This window comes from Varroa jacobsoni, unplaced genomic scaffold (genome assembly GCF_002532875.2).
Source record: "Varroa jacobsoni isolate VJ856 unplaced genomic scaffold, vjacob_1.0 scaffold_301, whole genome shotgun sequence".
Classification (NCBI taxonomy): Eukaryota; Metazoa; Arthropoda; class Arachnida; order Mesostigmata; family Varroidae; genus Varroa; species Varroa jacobsoni.
Genome location: NW_019213203.1, coordinates 153,339 through 174,959, shown reverse-complemented (window position 1 = coordinate 174,959; position 21,621 = coordinate 153,339). Strand labels below are relative to the sequence as shown.

Sequence of the window (21,621 nt, the reverse complement as noted above, 5' to 3'; positions counted from 1 at the left end):
TGCAACAGCGTTTGGCAAAGTATCTCGCCCTCATTTTATATCCAAACTACATACCTATCGACAACTAGGTGAGCTAATGACTACCATGGATATACAGTTAACTAACGAAGCGTCATTTTAGGATTTATGTAAATGCCAAGTCCAGTTTGCTTCAGAAATATGTGACAGGAATACCGGGAGGATTTCAGTTCGGCGTTGTTGCTTTCAAGATACGATTTTTGAGGGCATTATGAATTGAATTCGGATGATTCGAAATGATAGGGCTTATGTGATAGTTTCGTTTGGTAAAACATTACTACACTCCAGAATTGACGCGATATCAAGATGCTCCGATGACTCCAGTGTACGCGCAATTGTTACACGTGCAATTTTATCATCTATACGGACCTTACTGAGGTGGAGCACCCATACCATAAAAGCACATCAATTTTCCCTTCAAGGTGGAAAAATATGCTATTTTTAGCGTATCTTAACGCTTCAATATGTGCATCTGATGATAAATTATATTGTATAGTATTGGACAATCTAGACTACCGGCGTAGAGAAGCATCTTTGACTGAAACGTAGCAAGAATCCTGTGTAAGAAACAACCATTGCTAATAGTTTGGGTATTAATTTTGTCGTCTATGCATTTTGTGCTACGTAAGAAGTGAAGCTTCCTACCATCTCTTGTAGCAAAATCACCTAAGTAAAACCAGCCAACGGTCTTCCTATCACAATCTGCAGTACATAAAACGGATTGCCACTGTAATATACGAAAACACTACCGCTACATCGCCTCATAGGAAAATGTCCGTGTTCGAAGTTTGTCATGCTCATTTAACCTTGAAAGCAGCTCTAAATAATGTTAAGGGATCTACATGTGTAAATTTTCCTTAACCTTATGGATCACTTTTCTGGTACATTGGTAAGAAAGCTAAATTCGGTCTAAAAAAAATAAATCCTTTTGGTCCATGTGCAATTAAGACAAAGCTGAAACTCTTCATGTCAGCTATTTATATTATGGCTTACTATATAGGTGTTACACATTGTCTTATTAAGATCATGGTAATAATTTCTAATAATAATAATAGATAGTAATAATAGATGCTCGCTCCTTGCCCTTTCTTTTTCTGTTGCAAGTTTCCCTTTCTCACAGCGACAGTTGGTGTCCTAGAGCACCGACAGAATATGCGGGCTAATGCTTCGGTAAGGGCTTGGTTTTGGTGCGTTATCATTTCTTCGTCAGCTTCATTCGACCCCAAAGTTCTGCCGAGGCCCCTCACCTGCTTAAAGCGTTAGCTCTAACTCTTCTTTCAGTTTGGCCAGATATTCGGGTCCCTAGCTCTTTGGTGCTTACGCTAAACCGAAAAGGAACACGTGTAGAACTACCTGCCCTATAAGTCACAAAAACAGCATTCAGCTGAATTTCCGTTGACGTGTAAATAAAAAAAAAGGTGACGTTTCAGCACTGAAGACTGCTGGCCGTAGATCCGGTAGATGTGTATTCACCGAGCAAGTGTCTTTAACTGGAGACACACGCGATAAAACTTTGAATTACAGCTCCTATTTTAGTGGAAGGCGTAAAAACGTGTAAGCCAAGTGGCGCTTGGCTTTATCTCACAGCAATTGAAAACTTATACCGATTGGACTTCTTTTAGAGAACTACGTGCCCATAAAATTACCAACTCAGAAAATTTGTACGGTTGCATCCTGTAACTTTTGTTCTGGCATCTAGTACCTCTACGCTAATCTTCGAAACACTATCTGTATGTGATATACAAAAGTGTGCACAATTTAGTTTTTGTTCTTGGATTTTTTTATCTTTGTTAGGATACATTAAAAACTGTACGTTGTTCATCAGTAGCTTTTGGATAACAAGCATCGACATGGCGCCTATTCAGAGTAAAACATATTGGAACCCACTCGGACCTTACAGGTTTGTTTCATGTAACACGTTTAACAGTCGGAAGATGAATGAATCACGAATGACACGGTGTTCTCCATTCAGTCTTACTTTATGCAGAGTTGGGCCGTCAAATTTAACGAAAGCTGGATAAAACATCATCAAGGATCAACATTATTTACCCATCTTCGTGTTTTTTTTATTTATTTACATTGATAACTTAATTTCGACAATCGCCGTTCGTATTTTTTGCACTTAACAAAAATACCCCAATAAAGTATCGACAATGATATGCAAATTTTATAAATGAATGTTCTCAACGAACTACTAGCAAATTAAGAGAACCAAAAAAATAACAACAAGTAACAGAGTTCCTTTAATTAATAACAAACCTTCCTTGTGACCTTGCCTATTCAAACTTTAATTAAGCCCCCTTAGAACCATTCTGTGCTATTTTCAACACTCTGAGATTATATAACCCCGGGGTTATAAAGACATGAACATAATGAATATCTTTAAAGTAACTGATTATCGATGAAAGTACTTGGTCTTTTTATGACAATAATCAACTGACTTATATCTTTAAGCTGTGTTTGTAGTGGATTGTAAGCGGTGGATGCGGTTTGCGAAAAAAAAGTATAAAGCTTGCGTGAAAACTCAACTTTGTTTTCAGGAAACCTGGTCTCAAAAAACTTTAAAACTTCCGTTTCCACAAATACTGCACTCAAAGTTGTTGTTATTATGTGCTATATATATTATATAAAATTGACATATTATTTTCAGTTCATCTTTATCTTCTATGTATGATATGTGTGCTAAGATTTGTTCGAATTTAAAATTCGGAAAGCTTTATAAAAGTGTTTATTAAGTATTGCGATAAAAAGTGCTTCGACAGAAGCTTAGCCAACTTGTAGTATACATGTACGTTTTTATCCTAGTCAGAGTTGGTGCAGTGTTTACTACGTGCTTCTAATAACGCTTGAACCTTGAGTAATGCGTACATGATTGTGAGAAGTACTGCTTTCCATGGGTGAAGTCGCTTCATCTGACATTACAAGTGAAGCCTAAATATGCACATAAAACCACTGTGTTATAAAGTGCACAAGGTGACTAAACGTGTTTGCCCGAGATTCGTATTACTAGCTTAAGTTGCAACGCGGTGTTTGCAAAAAGGCGCACAAAGACCAGAGTGTCTCAATTTTAGCTCTATAGCGTTATGGTACTCTAGAAAAAGCGTTGTATGTGGCAAGTAAATAACAATGAGTATAAAGCATGCCTGCTTTTCAACATCCGTCATACATTAAAATGAACGAGAACCATCTCCTACCCAGCATGTAGATAATCGAATGCTTGATTTTTGAAGTCGTAGTACTAACGGTCTGATGACTATGGTAATTCCTTTACAGTGTACCGTATAACTGTTACGAGGTTGCTCATCCGTGGAATGTAAACTGCGCTGAGAGCAGTCTGAAGCTTTTTCTTCACTGCTATGAGGTACCAGGATAATTATTCAGTACTGTTTTATCATGATATAAATTATGCGATCTAATGAAATGACGTAGTTGTAAAACTTACGTGTTATAAAAAAGTATTGTTATTTTAGTAACTAGCTCCCAACCATTGTTAATGTTGGAACAAATCACCCTTTCTTGAATATATACTTTTCAGGGATGGTAGTGTATAAACACGATAGTAATAATGATGACAGGCAAACGTGTATCATGTTTATAAACTAAATGAAAATGTTTATGAACACATGAAAAAAAATGAAATCAATACTAGGTGAAACTTGACTAGCGATTTAAGTAAATTAAAATTCATTAAATTATATGATCTCATCTATATTCATGACCTTGACACTTACTTTTTAGCAACTGAATTTCGATAGGGACCATTATAATGGCAAACAGAGGTGCTTATTCCACTTCATCAAGAAATAACCTGAGCAACCCTGCAAACGGGATTTTATAAGAAAAATCTAATAAGTGCATACTTCCATTATTTGTGTGGTTAAATATTTCTGGCGACTTTTTTTATATCGATATTTTCTAACTTCGTCATGGTCGTGTAACGCTTTAGCCTTCACCTATGATACTGGCCCCTTAAAGATGTTTACAAACAGCTAATGATCCAAAAGCGTCGCGTTAGATATTCTTCTATTATTATTATTATACAACTATATAATAGGTAATATTTATAAGTAATAAGTATAAGTAATATTTACAACTAATAAGTATAAGTAAAATTAAAACAAGTAGGAGCCAAAACCAGGGACAAAGAAAGCTTTGAATTTAGTTGGTACCGGAGGTGAAAAAAGCTATTTGAAGTCGTACAATACCGTGGAATACGCCTACAAATAAGCTTATGATGTAAATTTCGTACATATTAATCTTCTAAAAACTCAGTGTAAATTAAACTTCGTTGCGTTTTACTTTACCACAAATGTATTTTTAACGATTGTGCATAATCTTGATTTTCGATGACTTAGGAATCGCTGAAAATATATACCCCGCTGTACGTCGCGTCATTGATCTATGGAAGACAATTTGATAAGCAGAACTTAGTACGGACCCTTCAAAGTATCCTCACGTCATCTACATTTCTCTCAATTAACGCTGGATCTTTTCTGGTACGGGGTATAATAAAACTACTATGCATGGTTATACTATATATGAATGTAGTAATAATGGTGTGGGTGTCAATTGACTAAACCATTTGAGTTACGACAATGATTACGTCGACCCAACCATACTAGTATCACACAACTAACTACGAAAGCAATTGCGTATATTAAGCATAGTAGCTTGTAAAATTCTGCGGCTGGAAAGAGGTTTGGAATACATGCCGTTCAATAGATTTTTTTATTTTAAACAAATATACATTTGTATTTTGTTTTGAAGTTGGTATATTTGTTCAATTAATTCGGAGATATTTGCTTTTTTAGTCAATATTTGACCGAAGTGAGCTCGCAATTTATTTTTAATAGGTTTTTTAATATTGCTCTTTTCGTGCTGAATCAATATGTTGACTTGTTCTTATAATTTTAAAATTATATGGTAGAAACATATTTTTTTAATTCACTCCGCTGATTTTTGTCCTTTTTCTCTTACAAAATAACATGGTATAAACATTTCCGTGGGATAATTTAAAGCAGTTTGAAAACCTTATTATTTTTTGATATTCTTTTGAATGCTTAAAATTTTATAAATTATGATTAAATAAATTATTTCGCAGTATATATTTACATTGACTGCAAATTTATCAGAAGTAATTTGGCATGTAAAAGAATACTAGGAAAAAATATTAATGAGGAATATTTTTCACCCGAAAGTACCTTGAAATAAGAAAAAAAACTTGTATTTTTTGTACAGAGCTATCGAACGAAAATATAGTGAATGTTTTACGCTGGCTACACTTATAGATAATTGTAATGAAAAATACTAAAATATATATTTTTCACAGCAGCTTCCAGATGTTTTTCAATAGAGAAAATAAGTTTGTATCAAAATATTGACAGCGGTAGTGTTTGGAAAACATTGACTTCTGTAAACCTCACTGCTCGGTATGAATACGAAGAAATTTTATAATTACGCAGTATATTAAAAACATCGATGACCTTTAACATTATTTTACAAAGTATACATCGAATATATCCACTCATTGATGTTTCAAATCTTTGGAAAATTTATATGTACTTCCACGGAGGTAGTTTTGTTTTTCCCTTTCGGACCTTTGTTGCCTTGAAAGAAAATCTTAATCACAAAAAAGAGAATCTTGAAATAATTAAAGCAAATGTAGCCACTGAAAGGTATAGTTTGCAAAAATGGTAGTCAAAGTTTATTAAACTCCAATTCTCTCAGTTTGATCTTCTTAAAAGTGTATATCTTTATCTTTGCAGTTTTGCTAAGACAAGAGTTGTGTGCTGCAAGTTCGTGGAATTATATCTTAGATGCAATGTGGGAATCAATCATTTTATACCCCTAGGATATTCTTACAAAATGTGTATATATATATAAAAAGGTATATATGTAAAAGTTTTTGCTTCTTAACAACTGCCAGGATTTCAGAGATGTTAATTTGTTTAGCTATGTAAATCGACTAATAGGCGTTTAACGTATTTTCCGCGAGGATTTTTGGTGATTTTGTACGTAGTTCACTTTCAGTTTTTTTGGTACGGCCATGTTTAGACCTGCTGATTTAATTGTAAAAGACTGCCTACGATGGAAACTATTCCAAATTTCACCCATTTCAGCTTTGAGCTCAATGAGCTTTATATTATCAAAAACAATTTAGCATACGAACCCTGAGTTATGGTAGCAGGGTACCCGATAGCTCCGCATTTGTTGCAACAACAAAAACGGAATTGCACGTTTATGTCTTTTGTATCTATTGGCGTTAAAAAATCCTTATTGTGCAAAATAAAGGAAAATTTCTTACGGTACAGTTATATGGCTAAAATGATTCTGGTAACTGCACGACGCTCACCTACAATCAGACAAACTGATCCATAATATAAACAATTATCCTATAATATATACAGATCGTGCCACTGAAGAGAAACCTTTTCTCGTACAAAAAATGTGCTAAAGGCTGGCGTTCGTCTAACTATTTTTCAAGTCATATAGAAACTGACATTTCGTGCATATATTATACACAGTATTATTCATAAGTGCGGCTATAAATGTAGTCTAAAAAGTTTTCAACCTTTACATGAATATGGCATTATTAGTCTAAAATATTGTGGTGATATAACTGTGCATAAGTTGAATCACATAAATGAACATTTCAAGCATGTTGGGCGCATAGTTGTTAACTAGTAATATTTGAATCAATTGACGTTAATCCTTTGGAATAAATAAAAAAGAAAAAGACTATCGAGTCGTCATCAAATTTTTGCATTGAGAGGCACTAAGTCAACACCAGTTAAAATAGGTGGATACTGTTTACGAGACATTGCATTGTATGTCACCGTGAAATTTTAATCAGCTAAATCTAAACGTACGATCTTGGTTGACGATGGACGTGTTGGACTGCAACCCCTACCAATAACATCGGAACAATTTACCAAATGGTGCTAAACGACGGTCGAGTTAAGATTAGAGAAATATCAATGGTCACGTTGTGAGGACGTGTTTGCCACATATTAACTGAAGATTTAGGCATTAAAAAGCGTGCTGTGTGTTGGATGCCGCATTTGCTCATTCAGGAGCAAAACCGCATTTAAACTAACATTTTTCAAAACCCTGCTGAAGTAATTTAAAAGAAATGAGTTGGAACTTTAGCATCGAATTATAACTGTAGGTAAAACGTGAATACAACACTATTCTTATGAAATTAACACACAGTCGAAACAAGCAATTGCAAAAGGGGAATCGGAAATAGAAAAAAGTCTATAGGCCGGGAAAATTAGCATGAGTATCTTATGCAATAGCCATTAAGCAGTGCTAATCGATTATTTTAAAAAAATAAAACAATGACAAAAACATATTACGCATCATAACTTGACAAGCCGAAGACAGAAAATGGCCGCATTTAAAAAATTGTCGACCACAAATTGTATTTATTAGGGCTGGCATTCAGTACTTTCTTCTGTTCTTTGAATTTAAAGACTTGCTCGTGCGATAGCGATTTTCGTCGAATGAAAGGATCACCGCATCCGTAAACGCATATCTCTTCAGGTGGTGGTTATCTTTTTGGACGGATTAAAGAGTTAAAAGTATTGCTAGGAAATGTGTAAGGCTTGCAAGACTATTATGTTCGGAAAAAAGAGAACATTTGATAAAATAGGACAGGTTTCTGGCTTAAACTGGAAACCCTTAAAACTGCCTGCTTATATCTACCTTATTGGTCTAACTAGTCTTAACCCGTTTTGCAATTCATATGAGGAATAAAAATAGTTTTGCATTATGGGCTTTAGTTGTAGTATTGGCTATTTCATAAACAAATATGAACTACACGGTCGTAACATAGTTTCTTTTTTACCGTTAAGCATAATTTAACAACATAAAAAAGTACAGAGCAATGTTAAATAGGCAGTAGCAAAGAAATCTGTTTAAGGATATTCCTTGATAAAAAAAAATAATAAGGACTATATATAAATGGTTACTGTGGTAAATCAAAAGGAAAATTTTCCTCTAAAATAGAGCCCTCGCATGGGAAATACATATTCGACCAGCATTCATACAACAAACAACAAGTAGCAACAAGCATGACAGACTTTTTTAAGTCTGTTAGTCTACAGACTTAGGAAGGTAATGATTTTAAAAATTCACATGTAGAAACTGTAAGATTCGCTTAGCGGAGCAAAATGGAAAATAATACATCAATTGTTCAAAAGATATCTTGAAATATTTAGTGCTTGTGGGTGATGGGGATCAGATATACGGTAGTTGTATAGCTCAGGATCTCTTAGGAAATCTTAGGACTGGAGAACGTGTAGACCATAATAATCTGGATCACATTACAGGCGCTTCGCAAATGCGCTAACCTGTGCAATTGCACTAGTGCCATAAGACACGACAAAGCTTTTGAGGTCGGTACGGTTTGAACAAAAAGAACGAACTGAAGTTTCTAATTGTCAATTGGTTTGTCGTTAGGATGTACCATAGCCATAATGTGGAGCTGCTTGCCGTTCCGTTTTCGATAATATATGTTTGAACACAAAGCCGAAACCGCCATCATTTGTTGGCCATTTTCCTTTCAAACATGAAAAAAGCAGCAAAGGCTTTACTAGCTCGGGGGCTTAATGCGATTAATAATACAACTATAATTTTAATCACTTAGGATTCACTACAGACGAGTAAAACTCCTTGCACCTAATAGTTCTGTTTGTATTGGTCTAAACAGCGAAGAATAGGTGAAAAAATTCGCATTGTAGTGTATTCTGTTTTACCTTCATCTTCTGTGAGTTCGATGCTAGATAAATCAACGTGCATTGTGGCACCGAACGATATTTAATATTATAGAAACAAGTTCACTCAACTTAGGAGCCATATTTAAACATTATATATCTGCACATGCATAATTGTACGAACATGTGGTGGTAGAATTGTCACGGTTTTGCACAGGATAACGGCTAGGTTGAGCAGGGTTCGAAACTGAATGTGAGGGACTACCTTTCATGTCGGCTGGAGGCGGCCGTCTAAAACAATCCTTAAAGGTAGTATTAGACTTAAAACTTTCAACATTTGGTGTAAGTTCAAAAGACTACGTAGCCGTAGAAATTGACGGTGTAGTGCAGAACGACGTCAAAAAATCGAAGTTTTAATTAGAGACGAAATAAAACTACATCCTCTTAATGTTTTGTTTGAAGTACTCAATAAACAGATGATTACAATACGCTATTAAATAAATTTCGTTATTGATGCACCGGTTGGCTCACATTTTACGTGCGAATCTTTTGAGAACGAGTCGCGTTACCTACTTAAACTAAAAGTAGATTAATGCTTGCTGCTCAAAGTTAATGAATGGACGTAGATTTAGACTTGCAGATTTGTTTGCGGATGTTGGCGTTATTATAACTACACCTTAGCATTATTACAGCCTATACTGAAAAAATGACAAGATTTGTAAACGGTCATCCCATTCATATTTGTAAAAGGAAAATAGAAAATATAAATGCAAGTGGATAAACACATTATTTAAGTATCTAAAACTATTGAGCTAGCTTGACTAGATGTAATGTTCGTTGCCAACATGGTTCATTCTCCATATAATAATAATAATAGTAATGATTTTTATAAATTATTTTTATTAATTTCAATTGTTTTATGTACGACATAGGGTTCGATACATGCACGCTGCTTCTAGCATAAGTTATGGTTATAAGTATTAGAGGATTATTGTATTAGTATCTGTAAAGTGCTACAGATATATGTATATATTCCGTTTAATTTTCTTGCAATATTACAAGCAAGCTTTAACTTCAGAGTGAGGCTAATGATAAGCTTATATGAATAAGTTTAGCAGACGTCAGTTTCTTTGGACTACGAAACACCTGTTTTTTGGCTATTTCTTTCATACGATTTTATAATCTTGATCTTCCTTTTGACATTCGAAAAGCAAAAAGGTTTGCAAGCTATGAGTTGAAGGCGTGTATTCGAGATCCTCCAGCCAGTCTTAAAAATTATGGGTACCTCGCATATGCAGATCAAGTGAAGGACAGCCCAACCCGTTAATGATATTATAAATACATAAAATGAAGCAGTAACTGCTAACACCCGCCGCTTCTTCAATCGCAAGCTCTCTTTTTTAACTGCGACTCAGTCTTTTAATTTGAGTTAAATTTAAGACCTACTTCAAAAGATTGTTTTTTTTTACAGCTAGAGTCTTAGTTGTTTTGTTTTCAGATCAGGAAGAAAATTAATATGAAATTCTTTTTCATTGACAATTGGTTACGTAATGACTAGGAAAAATTGCAAAAATTTACCATTCAATTTTGGGCCATCCTAACAGCGTTTGAGGTCTCATAAAGTGCGCGTACAAGCTAACTATAATACGTACGCACAGCGACAATCCCGCAGAGATTATAAAGGCTGCTATTCCTTGCGCATGCGCTCTGAAAAGGGAACTAAAGATCCCACGAGTTAAAAGCTTGTTAATTCTGGAAATGCTAACTCTCGTTTTATTATGTAACTATATCCAATTCTTACTTTTAAGTATGGTCTATTTGTAACAAGATAATGAAAATTATTCCACTACGAAAGATATTTTGCTTACTTTATTGTAGTTGGCATGGCACGTTATTTCAGGCATGTTTCTGCACAATACGACAGTTGACTGGCAACTTTAGTTTAATGTCAACGGCATGCACTCCAGGTTTCGTCGCGTCCCTACTTGCAATTCTAGTGGAACGTCCAGCGCGGCGCAAACAATTGGCTGTGTACACCTGTAATATGGCATCGGAAGTTATCTACAATATGATTAAATTCCGTGGTATATATAGAAAATCAGGCTTGACCTCCATTTATATCTTTGCTTTTCTAATTCTTTATTTGGAAATAATCAAGTGCTATGTACGTTAAATGTATGTATGTTAAAAAGCTCTTTTCTTACTATTGTTCTTATTATCGTTTTATTAAGTTATAAAACTTAACTCAGAGTTTCCCCAAATCTAGATATGTTGAGTAAAATGGGTTTGACCTCAATGATCCATCTAGCACATGTTTTCACCTAACTCAACGATTCTCTTATCAGAGGGTATTGATTACCGGGTTGAAAATAAGTCATGTCATATTATTCTTTGATGCTTTTCATAGGCTGGATAACTCCAATTCCACATTTCGAGAAATTTATGTTCGCAGTAAGTGCAGGCGTTTACCTATGGCTCTGCCAAAAAGGCCACACACATCCGAATGACCCTGTTAAGCGAATGTTTCAGTGAGTAATCAAGTTTTGTCTTTCAATACCTTACTATAAAACATCTACACCTAAAATACGTCCCATTCGTGAACACGACGCGGTTACTAGACAAGTTTTCGTTAGGGAACGACAGCTTAAAATTTTGACTGCATTTAGCATTATTGTTGTAAGTAGAACTAGAATTTTTGTTGTACCGCTTGCCATTCATATATTCGGATAATTTTAATAAACAGGTTTCTATTTATAGGTTTCTAATTGTAAGAAACGAACTAAAAATTATAGATAAATAGTTTTCATGCACTATAGCGCCTAAGCGGCGGTAGATAATGATGCATTAATCATTTCTACCTTCTTTTCTCAAAGTACCCGATTTAAATACCACATTATTTTCATTATTAAGATTTGTCGTTGGCGATGACGAGTTTACGAAAGGACAAGGTGTACCTGCACATGAGGTGTCAATTTCTGGAAACCAACTTCAGCAGGGAAGCGGTGATCATCAAAAATCTTTACACAATGACGTCAGGTCATCTTGTTACGGTTATGTCGTACAGGTAAACTGACTAAACTCGTACTCTAGCCGTTAGAAGTTATTACTTGAAGGGCATTTCCACCGATTCGTTAGATGTAACTGAAAATTCGATATCAAGTTGAAAGGATAGCGTGTATAAGGAATAAACATGATTTGTGTTTAGGCCGGCAAAAAAATCCATAACATTTCAAACAGCCCATTGGAAGTTTATGCAATGGTTTTGAGGCTGTCGATGCTCCGAACCGAATTCACTCTTTTGCACCCCTTCTCAAAAACCTCTTTATTGATTCATGTACAAAAAATTAATATGTGCGCTCGGAACGTTTAAAAGCTTTAGTCAGTTGTTACCTATCAAAGCCTGCGAGCAAATAAACAAATCTACTAAAATATTGCACTCACTTTTCTGAGATTGAAGCAATGTAGTCCAGATCAAGTAGTTTTCCGGAAATAAAAGATTTCTACATTGACTTATTGGTAACTACATATAAGTTTCGAAAGGGTTCGTAACAAATTTAAATGACAAATATAATACTATAACGACGGAGAATTGTCAAATAAGGAAAAGTTTTACCCTTGTAATCATCATTTTTCGTCACATCTACTTAAAATATTCGAAACGTGTCACGATATTAGCCTAGTGGGTGACATATTTGCCTGCGAATTTTAGGGACTTCTTGTAATTTAGCGGGCCTAGCCACACTTTGTTTTATAGTGGAAGCTATTCGTATGGTGGAATGCCCAATAGAAGTTATTTCTAATGTAATGGCAGTTTTGGTTTATTGCTTCATTTCTTTCTTATATATATAAGAAGTAGCATATATATACATATATATAAAGCTTTTTTGCTTTACAGAAATCATTATTTCTGTTTCATCCGATTCATAAATTTTATGTTGGGTAAAACAGAAAATGAATGTACAACACGTGATTTTTAGCGACACCAGGAATTATTCAAAGCCCGAACGTAAGGTAAAATTTTGTAACGAAAACTGAAAATTTTGTAACGAAAAGTGACACACTCTTGCAGAGCGAAAATAAGACCTTTGAATTTAAACGAAACAAAGTAAGTAAACGAAAAATCAGAGCAATAAATTAAAACTACAATTACTTTCCGGACAACCTCATAGTAGCTATTTTTGTGTATTATAGCATAGTACTTCTTTGTATTGTTATGTAAAATTTATTTTTTGTATAGAGGTATTACATTTATTATGCAGCTATTTTTTGATAATTTTGATATTGTATGTTTTCTATTTGATTCATAATGCATTGTGTCGCTTCAAAACATCACGTAGAGGGTTTAAGGGGCAAGCAGAAAAAGCTTCTCCGAGCACGGTAACGATTCTGACCGCATCGTCATTATTGTTTTTTCACTTCCTATTTATATATTTAAAGGAATGCCTTTTCTAAAACAACTTAATTATTACAGGGTACCTACTCACGACCTCTATTATATAAGTCTAAAATAAGAAAAAAAATCTATTTCCGTAACTTGAACGTGCTAAAGGAACAGTTGTGAAGACGCATCCAGCTCTTCGAAAAGTACATTACATAAAAAACGCCAACAGTTTTTGGTGTTCATCCTTGAACACAAATTCTATTTCTTCTAAAAAATTTATAAGACTTAAAGGCTCAGAGGTTTAATAGGAATTTGAATTATAAATGTAAATAAATGCAGTCTTAGTATATTGATTGGATATACTTACTAGCATATCACAATATATTTAAAACCAATTTTTGGTTCACATAACATGAGGCCTCAATTCGGATAATAACTGTACCAACTAATTTTAATGCGTAATTTATAACCATTCAGGGTAGCAAGATGAGAATAATTAATCGACAAAACTGGTAATAATGTCACCTCGTGACTGCTTATTATTATTTCTTAGTGCTTAAAAAATGTGGTCAGTTTGCAACAAAAGTGTCCGTGATATATCCTCTTCTATATAATTTTTGAAATTACAGCAGTGTAAGGCAGATATGTCTTCAGATTATAACAAAGGTGCAAAATCATATGGATGACCGACCCAAGCTTTTTTTTTACTTTGCACTCAACTCAGTAATTCCTTTTTAATAATTTTTATTTACCATCGTGTACATTAGCAGTTTAGATTCATGTACAAAACAACGAACACTAAAACCAAAAACTTGCTGAGATGCTAATTTTTAAAAAACGGAAGCTTTTACCTGCACTAACCAGCAGTTAATATCAAATAATTTAGTCTTATTTACGGCGCAGCTTCTCCATTGTAAGAATTAGAAAATCGGCTTCCGCTTAAGTTAAAGACGGGTGCATGTTCTGAAAGCGTTTCAGCTGTGCTTTCTGGCGCCTCACATTATTACGCTGATGCCGTGTAGCCAGACAGGTACCAAATTTGCACCTTGAAGAATTTCTTTTAAATAAAGAACGCTGCAGTTTCACACAGTTAACTTTTTGTCCAAGTGAACGATGAATTGAGAGCGTTGCCTTTGTAAGTTCAGTTTCTCTAAACTAAAGACTAAAGACGCGGAGGCAATCAGCCACTGGCTCGTTAGATGCAAAAGTTATTTCAGCGCGCTACATAAGATAAAGCATTTCGCGACAAAAATCGAAGCCAATACAATACTCCAAACATATATTCAGGGCTAGGGCTTATCGACAAATGGGAAAGTTGTCAAGAATGGTGAACAACGCTAATGAGGTCTACTCACATTTCCATACCCATAAATTCAACAGCACCGCCATGAAGTGAGCATTTATGTGAACTAAAACGGCTTAGAAGCTTCTCGAAATTGCGAATGTCATATTCATGGATGTGGATTAAATCGAGGTCCATTGTTGTCTAAATTATCCTTATATTTCATTTCTTATTGGAATGAATATGATTCGTACCCTTCAGGGAGCTTTCCTATTAGGCTGGCCCTTCGATCAAACAATTATACGATATACCTAATCAATATCACATAGACTAAATAAGCTTTTTTTTTACTAACATACATACCGCTCACTTCTAAACAATTTTCGTTATTGCTATTATTCGCAGCGAAACTTTATTATTTATAAAAGTATTATTAGTTGGTTGTACTTATTAGCAGGCGATTTTTGAGAAATAAGTTTTAATGTTGATCATATTGTATATATATGAGTAAAAAGAACAAACTAATCACTAACATTAATCATTAACAAACGTTTGCGAGAACCTAAAGCATGAGTACGGGTACTGCAACGTTGGTGAAGTATCGAAGTAGTGGGGATCTACTTCCGGTCTACTAAATTCGTTCATTAGATAGCGTAAGTCGCAGTAGATCTACTGCGACTTACGCGGTAAGGGTAGATGCTGCTAAGGGTAGGTGGATATCTCAAGTGTCCGCAGCACAACGGCACAAGTATAAATAACAGATTCCGGATGAGTAAAGCTAATCAAGACATGGCTTCCAGCAGTAATAATACTTTGACGTTTTTTGTGTGAGGTTTTGTTCAAACTAGTAAATAGATTCAAATGATATATAAGCTAAACGTATCCAGGGGTACTGAAATACAAGCCGAACAAGATTGTATATGTAGCAATCAACCCGACATATTCTTGTATATCGAGCCACATAGTTAAATATTACAGTATTTTTAATACAAGTGCGTACTTTTGCATTGCGTTGTCTCTTCATTGTTTATTTAGTTTCGCATCTGAACATTATTCTATCGTAAACCCATTTGTAGGATGTGAGGCAACCATTTTATTATTCCGAAATGATCACATCAGGGTGTTTCAAATTAGGCATATTGTAGTTTTGTTCAATAACGCCTTCGTTTTAATTTACCAAATCGTTGGATGATAAAAAAAATAGTCGGAAGTATGTCCTATTACAACCATGTATGCAGACCTCACACGCACAGTCTAATCCCCTAAATTTGTTGATAATAAGACATGTGAACCAGGCACCTAGAAAAAGATAAGAAACTTAGCCTTAGTGCCACAAACAGTTTGCGTCAGATGGATTAGTCGCCTGCTGGTTAGCGGATTTAAGATTCATCTTTGTGTGAAAAGATTGTAATTGTAAAATAGGTTTCCTAGTAAGTGCATATAACATATGATGCTATACTTCAGACTCCTTAATAAATATATGGCATTCCAAAACGTTAGGGTATACTGAGTCACTAGAAAACAGGGCTTCTAGATAGGCGAAGATTTCGTCTTAGACAAGTACATGCGCACGTAACTGCCCAAAATAGACTCGTCGTTAGCACTTATCAATAGGTGAATAAGTAGCTCTAATGTCTATCCAATTGATATATGGCAGTTCATCAAAGCCTGGCTGGGAGCTGCAAGGTGTGCATAAAGAGTTTTTGCAACTAGCGACTTTCAAAAGAAAATATCAACGCCATTTTACCCAGGTTACGCCAACACTACATCCGTACTATGTGTATCGTTGAGTTCGCAAGATGACCCGATGAGACTTGAATACTTGTAGAAGCCAAAGTACTAATTACTGATTTTAATTATAAGGATGAAAATACGCAGGGCGGGAAGTCTTATTAATCTCACTTTGGAAAAGCCCTTGCGAATGAGTAGAGAAAACTTCAGTAAAGTGGACTCGATCCTACATAACCAAATTTCAACATCGGTGCTCGATGTTATTATATTGGATCAAAATAGAGCACAGGATAGTTGCGTCTATTAACGTGGCCAGCAGGGACTAAGATGAAACTTATACTTCCAGTATAGGATAATCGAAGATAGAAAGGTCAGGCCGTTTCTTAGTAATATGTTTTTTGTCATTTATTACTAAATACCTTTTGTCTACATGAAGAATATCGTAGTGATGATGGTTGCTCACGGCGCAGAGGACTCATGTACGTATATTCTACTTGTAACAAGTCTGACAAAAATTGTACACCTGTGCATCAAATAGTGTACATTAACGTCCAACGAGAAGCTTCGTAAGTTATATCGTTGGATTGCTCGAACGTGTAACTATTTTAATATGCCCTGCGATGTACTTCATTGCAAACTTCCTTCTTTAGTGATATAAATGAATGTGATTTCGAGCATATATAGAATGAAGCCAGCCCGTAACGTCACTAGGCGTTACACAAGGCACAACAAAATGAGAAGAAAAGGCACACTATCTTATACGAAATGTATGTGTATCACGGTCACAATGCTGGCAATGGCTTCACATGTGTTTCTTTGCGATTCTTTTCTTTTTTTTCAGGGTTTTGCACGGTCGTTCTTCGCCGGGTGGTTATTACGTGCAGTCCTTTGTCTCATTGCTACTCAGTCACTATCTAAAACGATCCGCTATAAAGAAGCATACAAATTTGGCATGTTTCTTGGTAAGTTCATTTTCTTAAACGAATGAACCAAATATGATCCATAGCTGCTTTTTGCTTGCTTGCTCCGTTTTCCGTCTGCTGCTTTGGGTCACACATTCGAAAATACAGAGCCACTTTAAATTCCGTATTTGTTGTTAGAGGCCGAATATATATCACGACTTCTACCTTCATTTCTACTCTTGATATTTTTGCACATCAAATTAATGTGTGCAATGACGGGACACTTTTCTGTGAGATACAAGGTCTAATTACAAACATTGTCAAGAAATAAACTTAACTTTTTACACGCATTTACTTTCTTCAGTTACACTTCTAACTGCATTTTAAATAATAGTTGCAGTTTATATTCTCGGACTCATGTAGGTGATAAGCAGTAGCTTAACCAAGTGTTCTTGAAAAAAAATCTTAATCCATTCGCATTTTCATTAGTGTGAATTTTGTTTTTTTTTACATTTACCTAATTCGCTTGATTGAAGGCACTTGCAAATTCTTCAGTTGCGTTGAAGTAACCATTCGGTAGTGCCACCAGTCTACCTAAGACCAATTAAGTAACCAACTTCGAAGTTTGACAGCGCGCTTTAAAACGACGGTATGGGCTTGTTTGTTTAAATCTTCATATAGGAACATACTTCGGAAACTGCTCAGTTCTACTGGTAATAGTTATTAATAGATAATAGTTAGATAACAGATGTTACTACAGTTTGGTTCTGAATTTAAATAATTTTGTTTAGCCTATATATAACTTTATCTTAGTATGTCTGTCAATTTAGTTTTTCGCAAGTCAATCCAGTTTTTATTTTTTCGAGATTCTTTGCTGTCCTTAATGTACATTTTGAAAAAAGCAATGCATTGGAACGTATGACGTCACAACATCGAAGGGACCGACTGATATAATGAATAATGATCTAGCGTGCGTTACTTATGAACGAAAGGGGACGCCGATTACTCGGTTGTAAAACGTTTTAAGTGCTAATGTTTAACAACAATTGACGTTATGTTTCTATTGAACTTATCTCACTGCTTGTTTGTATGTGATATATATAGTCGGCAGTAACTATAACTTAAAAACATCTTTGACGAGGATCGATAAACGTTAAAAAATGGCAAACTCTTTACATATAAGGTTCTAAAATGGTTCATTAGACATCCTTTTTTTTTTACTTTAACATTAGTTTTAGAAGTTTTAGTTTAGAAGAAAGCTAAAGTATGTCGTTGCATTGCATTATATTGGTTACCTACAATTTTCCACGTTTTTTTATAAATACTGATTTGAAACATTTTTACATATTACTGTACTTTGATCCGGATTGAACTGATGAGCTTAAACCATTTCACATATCTTGAAATATAGTGGGTTAGCACGTTACTTGAGAGCCATCACTGGTTCTACCGCATCGGAGACTTAAAGTGAAATAATTGAAATAATAAAAATAGAAGTAGGAAACGAGACAGTCAAAAGGAATGACAGCACAACACTGTCCGGTCATTTCATCGTAGGAACAGAGCAAGCTACAGAAGGCTAAATATGTCCCCTTCATCAATCTTTTTAACTGCGAGATAGCTGAGGCACTAGTGAGGCTGCTAATCATAAGCTTATTCCGCGTAAGTCGCGTGTTCGAATCTGAACATTTGTGCAAAAATATCACAACAGAGATTTTTCTCACGAAAAAGCTATCCCTACAATGAGAAGAAATTAAAGCAGAGCCGGGGAGATACATATAGATTTTACAAAGTTAAGAGTACACTTCATAATTTCCGTAGAAGTTTTCATAAGGATTCCAGCGACGGAAGTTGTGAGACACGTCAGACTGAGAATCAATAAAAAAAATTAACGATTCTATTCAGGTTCATTCGGTGCAATTTTTCGAGGCGTGAATTGTTTCCTTCGTTATCGAGGATATAGTCCCCAAAACCGCGCGGGTATTGCGGGATGCTTAGCCGGTAGGTGAGAATCTAGAGCTTTAAATTGAAACACTCATGATATAATTTCTCATACCATACGCATTGCTATTTGTATAACAATATTGAATTTTATTATACTCCATTATTTACACATGCTTCATAATACTTTTGACTTGCTTAAACTAGTCAAATTTGAACTCCATTTCTTAAATAATTTCAAGAAAGTATGCGAAGTCAACATCTTCATTTGCGCTCACGTAATTGTTGGATTTCAACTTTTAGCGCTTTCGATGTTCTTCAGTGGATCCCCATCTATGGCTCTTTACCTGGCTTGGAAAGCCCTTGAAGGTAATAATATATTTTGACTTAAACCTAAACGCTGTTTTGCGTATGTGCAAGGGATAGTTTCGCAAATACTTTAGCAAAAAGAATATCTCTAAACTATCTTAATTTTTAGGGAAAGGATTTTTCTTTTCCAAAAATGTCGTACAAACCACCGAGTGTTTCTGTCCAAGCTAAATACTGTATATTTGTAGCAACATAATCCGCGCTCCAAAATCTACTTCATCTCCGCCGCTGATTTTTTCTTTTACATCTAATATCTCTCTATTTCGAGTTTCGATATTGCCGTTAATAATTCCATCAGACGGCTGGCTCCCAGCCAGCATCTATATGACTGAAGCTGCCTACCGGCTTTTGGCGGTACTTTAGATCGATAAGTTTAGTCGAGTAATATTATTAGTAGTAGAGAGCAGCAACAAAAACTTCGGACGAGCATCGCAAAGCTATTGACAATCATTTAATTTTTCTCTTGTTTTTACAGTTATGGAATTTTTCATAAGTAACACTCCATATAGTTACATATTTTTTATACCTGTGCACGAATCTTATTAGATGCACATAAATGGAATAAACTGCAATAAAGAGATACGCGCCGGCGCTTTTTCATCAGGTTCGCAAGTAATGTAGAGCAATAATAGTGGAAAGCCTATAATTAAGATATTACATTAGATATCCGAACCCAAATATAAGCAATAAACTAAATAGGGTATTTAAAAGATGTATAAATGCTTCTTTGGCATTGAACTCTAGGTGCATACGGTGCTTACGGCCGTCCAATCCCCGGTGCATCTGAACTACTTTACTCACTTTCGACAGCGATGCTCTTCTATGCGGCCGTATTTGAACCTCATAATTTACGGCCGACGTACTGGAAATTCATGAACCGAATCTCTTACGACAGGTTGGACATTACCTGCCTACTGTTTTTTAATGTTGTTTATTTATTTGAATAACTTTTAATGAATATAGACATGTTTTTTAATTCCTACTGAGATATCTATACTGCGAGTACTACTACTTTCGACGTCACTGCCATAAGTACTAAAGTGATCCACCAATTTCAGTATTCTAAAATAACACTAAATCATAAAATGTTCTATCGACGTTCTATATATCCGGTAGTAAGGACTATGGATGTAGTTAGCGTGTATCTATTAAGAGAAAAAGGTAGGTTACGTTGAAGGCAATACTTCACTAATTTTAAGAGGTTTGTTTAATCTTTGCATTTATATCTGTTGCAGATTCACGTACGTGAATCGTAAAATATTTGACATGTACGGAGTGCAAAGCTCAAAATTATTTGGAGATTTCTGGCCGCGTCTTGATATGGATCACGTCTCGAAGGAGCTAACGGAACGCATCCTCATTTGGGTGCCTTTCTGAGTAGAAAACTGTGTGTAGACAAAGACAGATTTTATAGACAAAATTTCTAGGTAACTTGAGAATGTGCAATATAAAAGAAAACTACTGCAATACAACAATAGTGAATGATAACTTGAGCGATGGATGCGTTTTGCGGGCACGTGCAGATCGAAGCTGACTTAATGGATTTTCGATTTGTCACAGATCAAGGTTTGTTTATGAAAAATGTTATGTGCATACGGCGATAATAAAATAAGACCATGAATGTAAAGAACATGAATGCAAAATTTTAAACTACAAAAAATTGACATTTCAGGCACATTTTACATAAACTTCTCAAGAAATCCATTCATCGTGAATATTTATAAGAATTTCAACCCTTAGAATTCTGTTATGCCCGATGTACCTGTTATTTTTCGAGATCTGATGTATAGACGTAATCATAAATTTACAATGAAAATCCAAATTTTAGTTCTAATGAGCAACACAAAATGAAAAACTTACCGTAGACTTTTATTAACCATCAACACTATAATAATTTTAGATCGTGATTCAGGACTACTAAAAAACGTAGAACGATATAAAAATACCGCACCACTTAAAACCTATACGCGCGTAAAGCTAGAGGTTCCGTCAACATAAATCAAATAACGATTTGCAATGAATTGCTTGATTTGTGACATAAGAATAAGAGCGGTATTTTATTTTAAATATAATATATATATTATTTGGGTAAGCGCATGACAATGCACTTAACTGAATAGTATAAAATCTTTGTAAGTTTTAGCAGGTGTGAAAGCGCTTTTTGACTTCTATCTTTGCTAGGAAAATTGTTACAAAATAAAAACCTGCATCCAAAATATTATAAGTATGAGTAATTAATTTAGGAAAGATCCAACTTTATTGCTTTTTTAACGGATTGCA

The 21,621-nt window shown here is 34.9% G+C and overlaps 1 protein-coding gene and 1 long non-coding RNA gene across 5 annotated transcripts; one reads left to right on the top strand and one right to left on the bottom strand.

Annotated features, from left to right (window-relative positions):
• The first annotated feature begins 1,171 nt into the window (after positions 1-1,171).
• LOC111259174 (transmembrane protein 135) lies at positions 1,172-21,565 on the top strand. Of its 4 annotated transcripts, none has more exons than XM_022830941.2 (12): positions 1,195-1,436; positions 1,813-1,918; positions 3,292-3,379; positions 4,374-4,514; positions 10,636-10,819; positions 11,143-11,263; positions 11,646-11,799; positions 16,971-17,091; positions 18,937-19,032; positions 19,276-19,341; positions 20,086-20,236; positions 20,577-21,565. In XM_022830941.2, the coding sequence occupies exons 2-12, from the start codon at positions 1,869-1,871 to the stop codon at positions 20,716-20,718; spliced, it is 1,314 nt and encodes a 437-aa protein (XP_022686676.1). In that variant the 5' UTR covers positions 1,195-1,436; positions 1,813-1,868; the 3' UTR covers positions 20,719-21,565. The 4 variants fall into 4 exon arrangements, with proteins under 4 accessions (XP_022686679.1, XP_022686676.1, XP_086823896.1 ...); XM_086967770.1 differs by having other exon boundaries at positions 1,195-1,572; XM_022830944.2 differs by lacking the exons at positions 1,195-1,436; positions 1,813-1,918 and adding an exon at positions 1,172-1,188.
• Positions 10,613-16,964, bottom strand: LOC147753681 (uncharacterized). The gene is made up of 2 exons (XR_015310463.1): positions 16,549-16,964; positions 10,613-10,772 (listed from the first exon to the last, which is right to left on the bottom strand). It is a non-coding gene; the product is annotated as an uncharacterized LOC147753681 (long non-coding RNA).
• Positions 21,566-21,621: the final 56 nt, after the last annotated feature.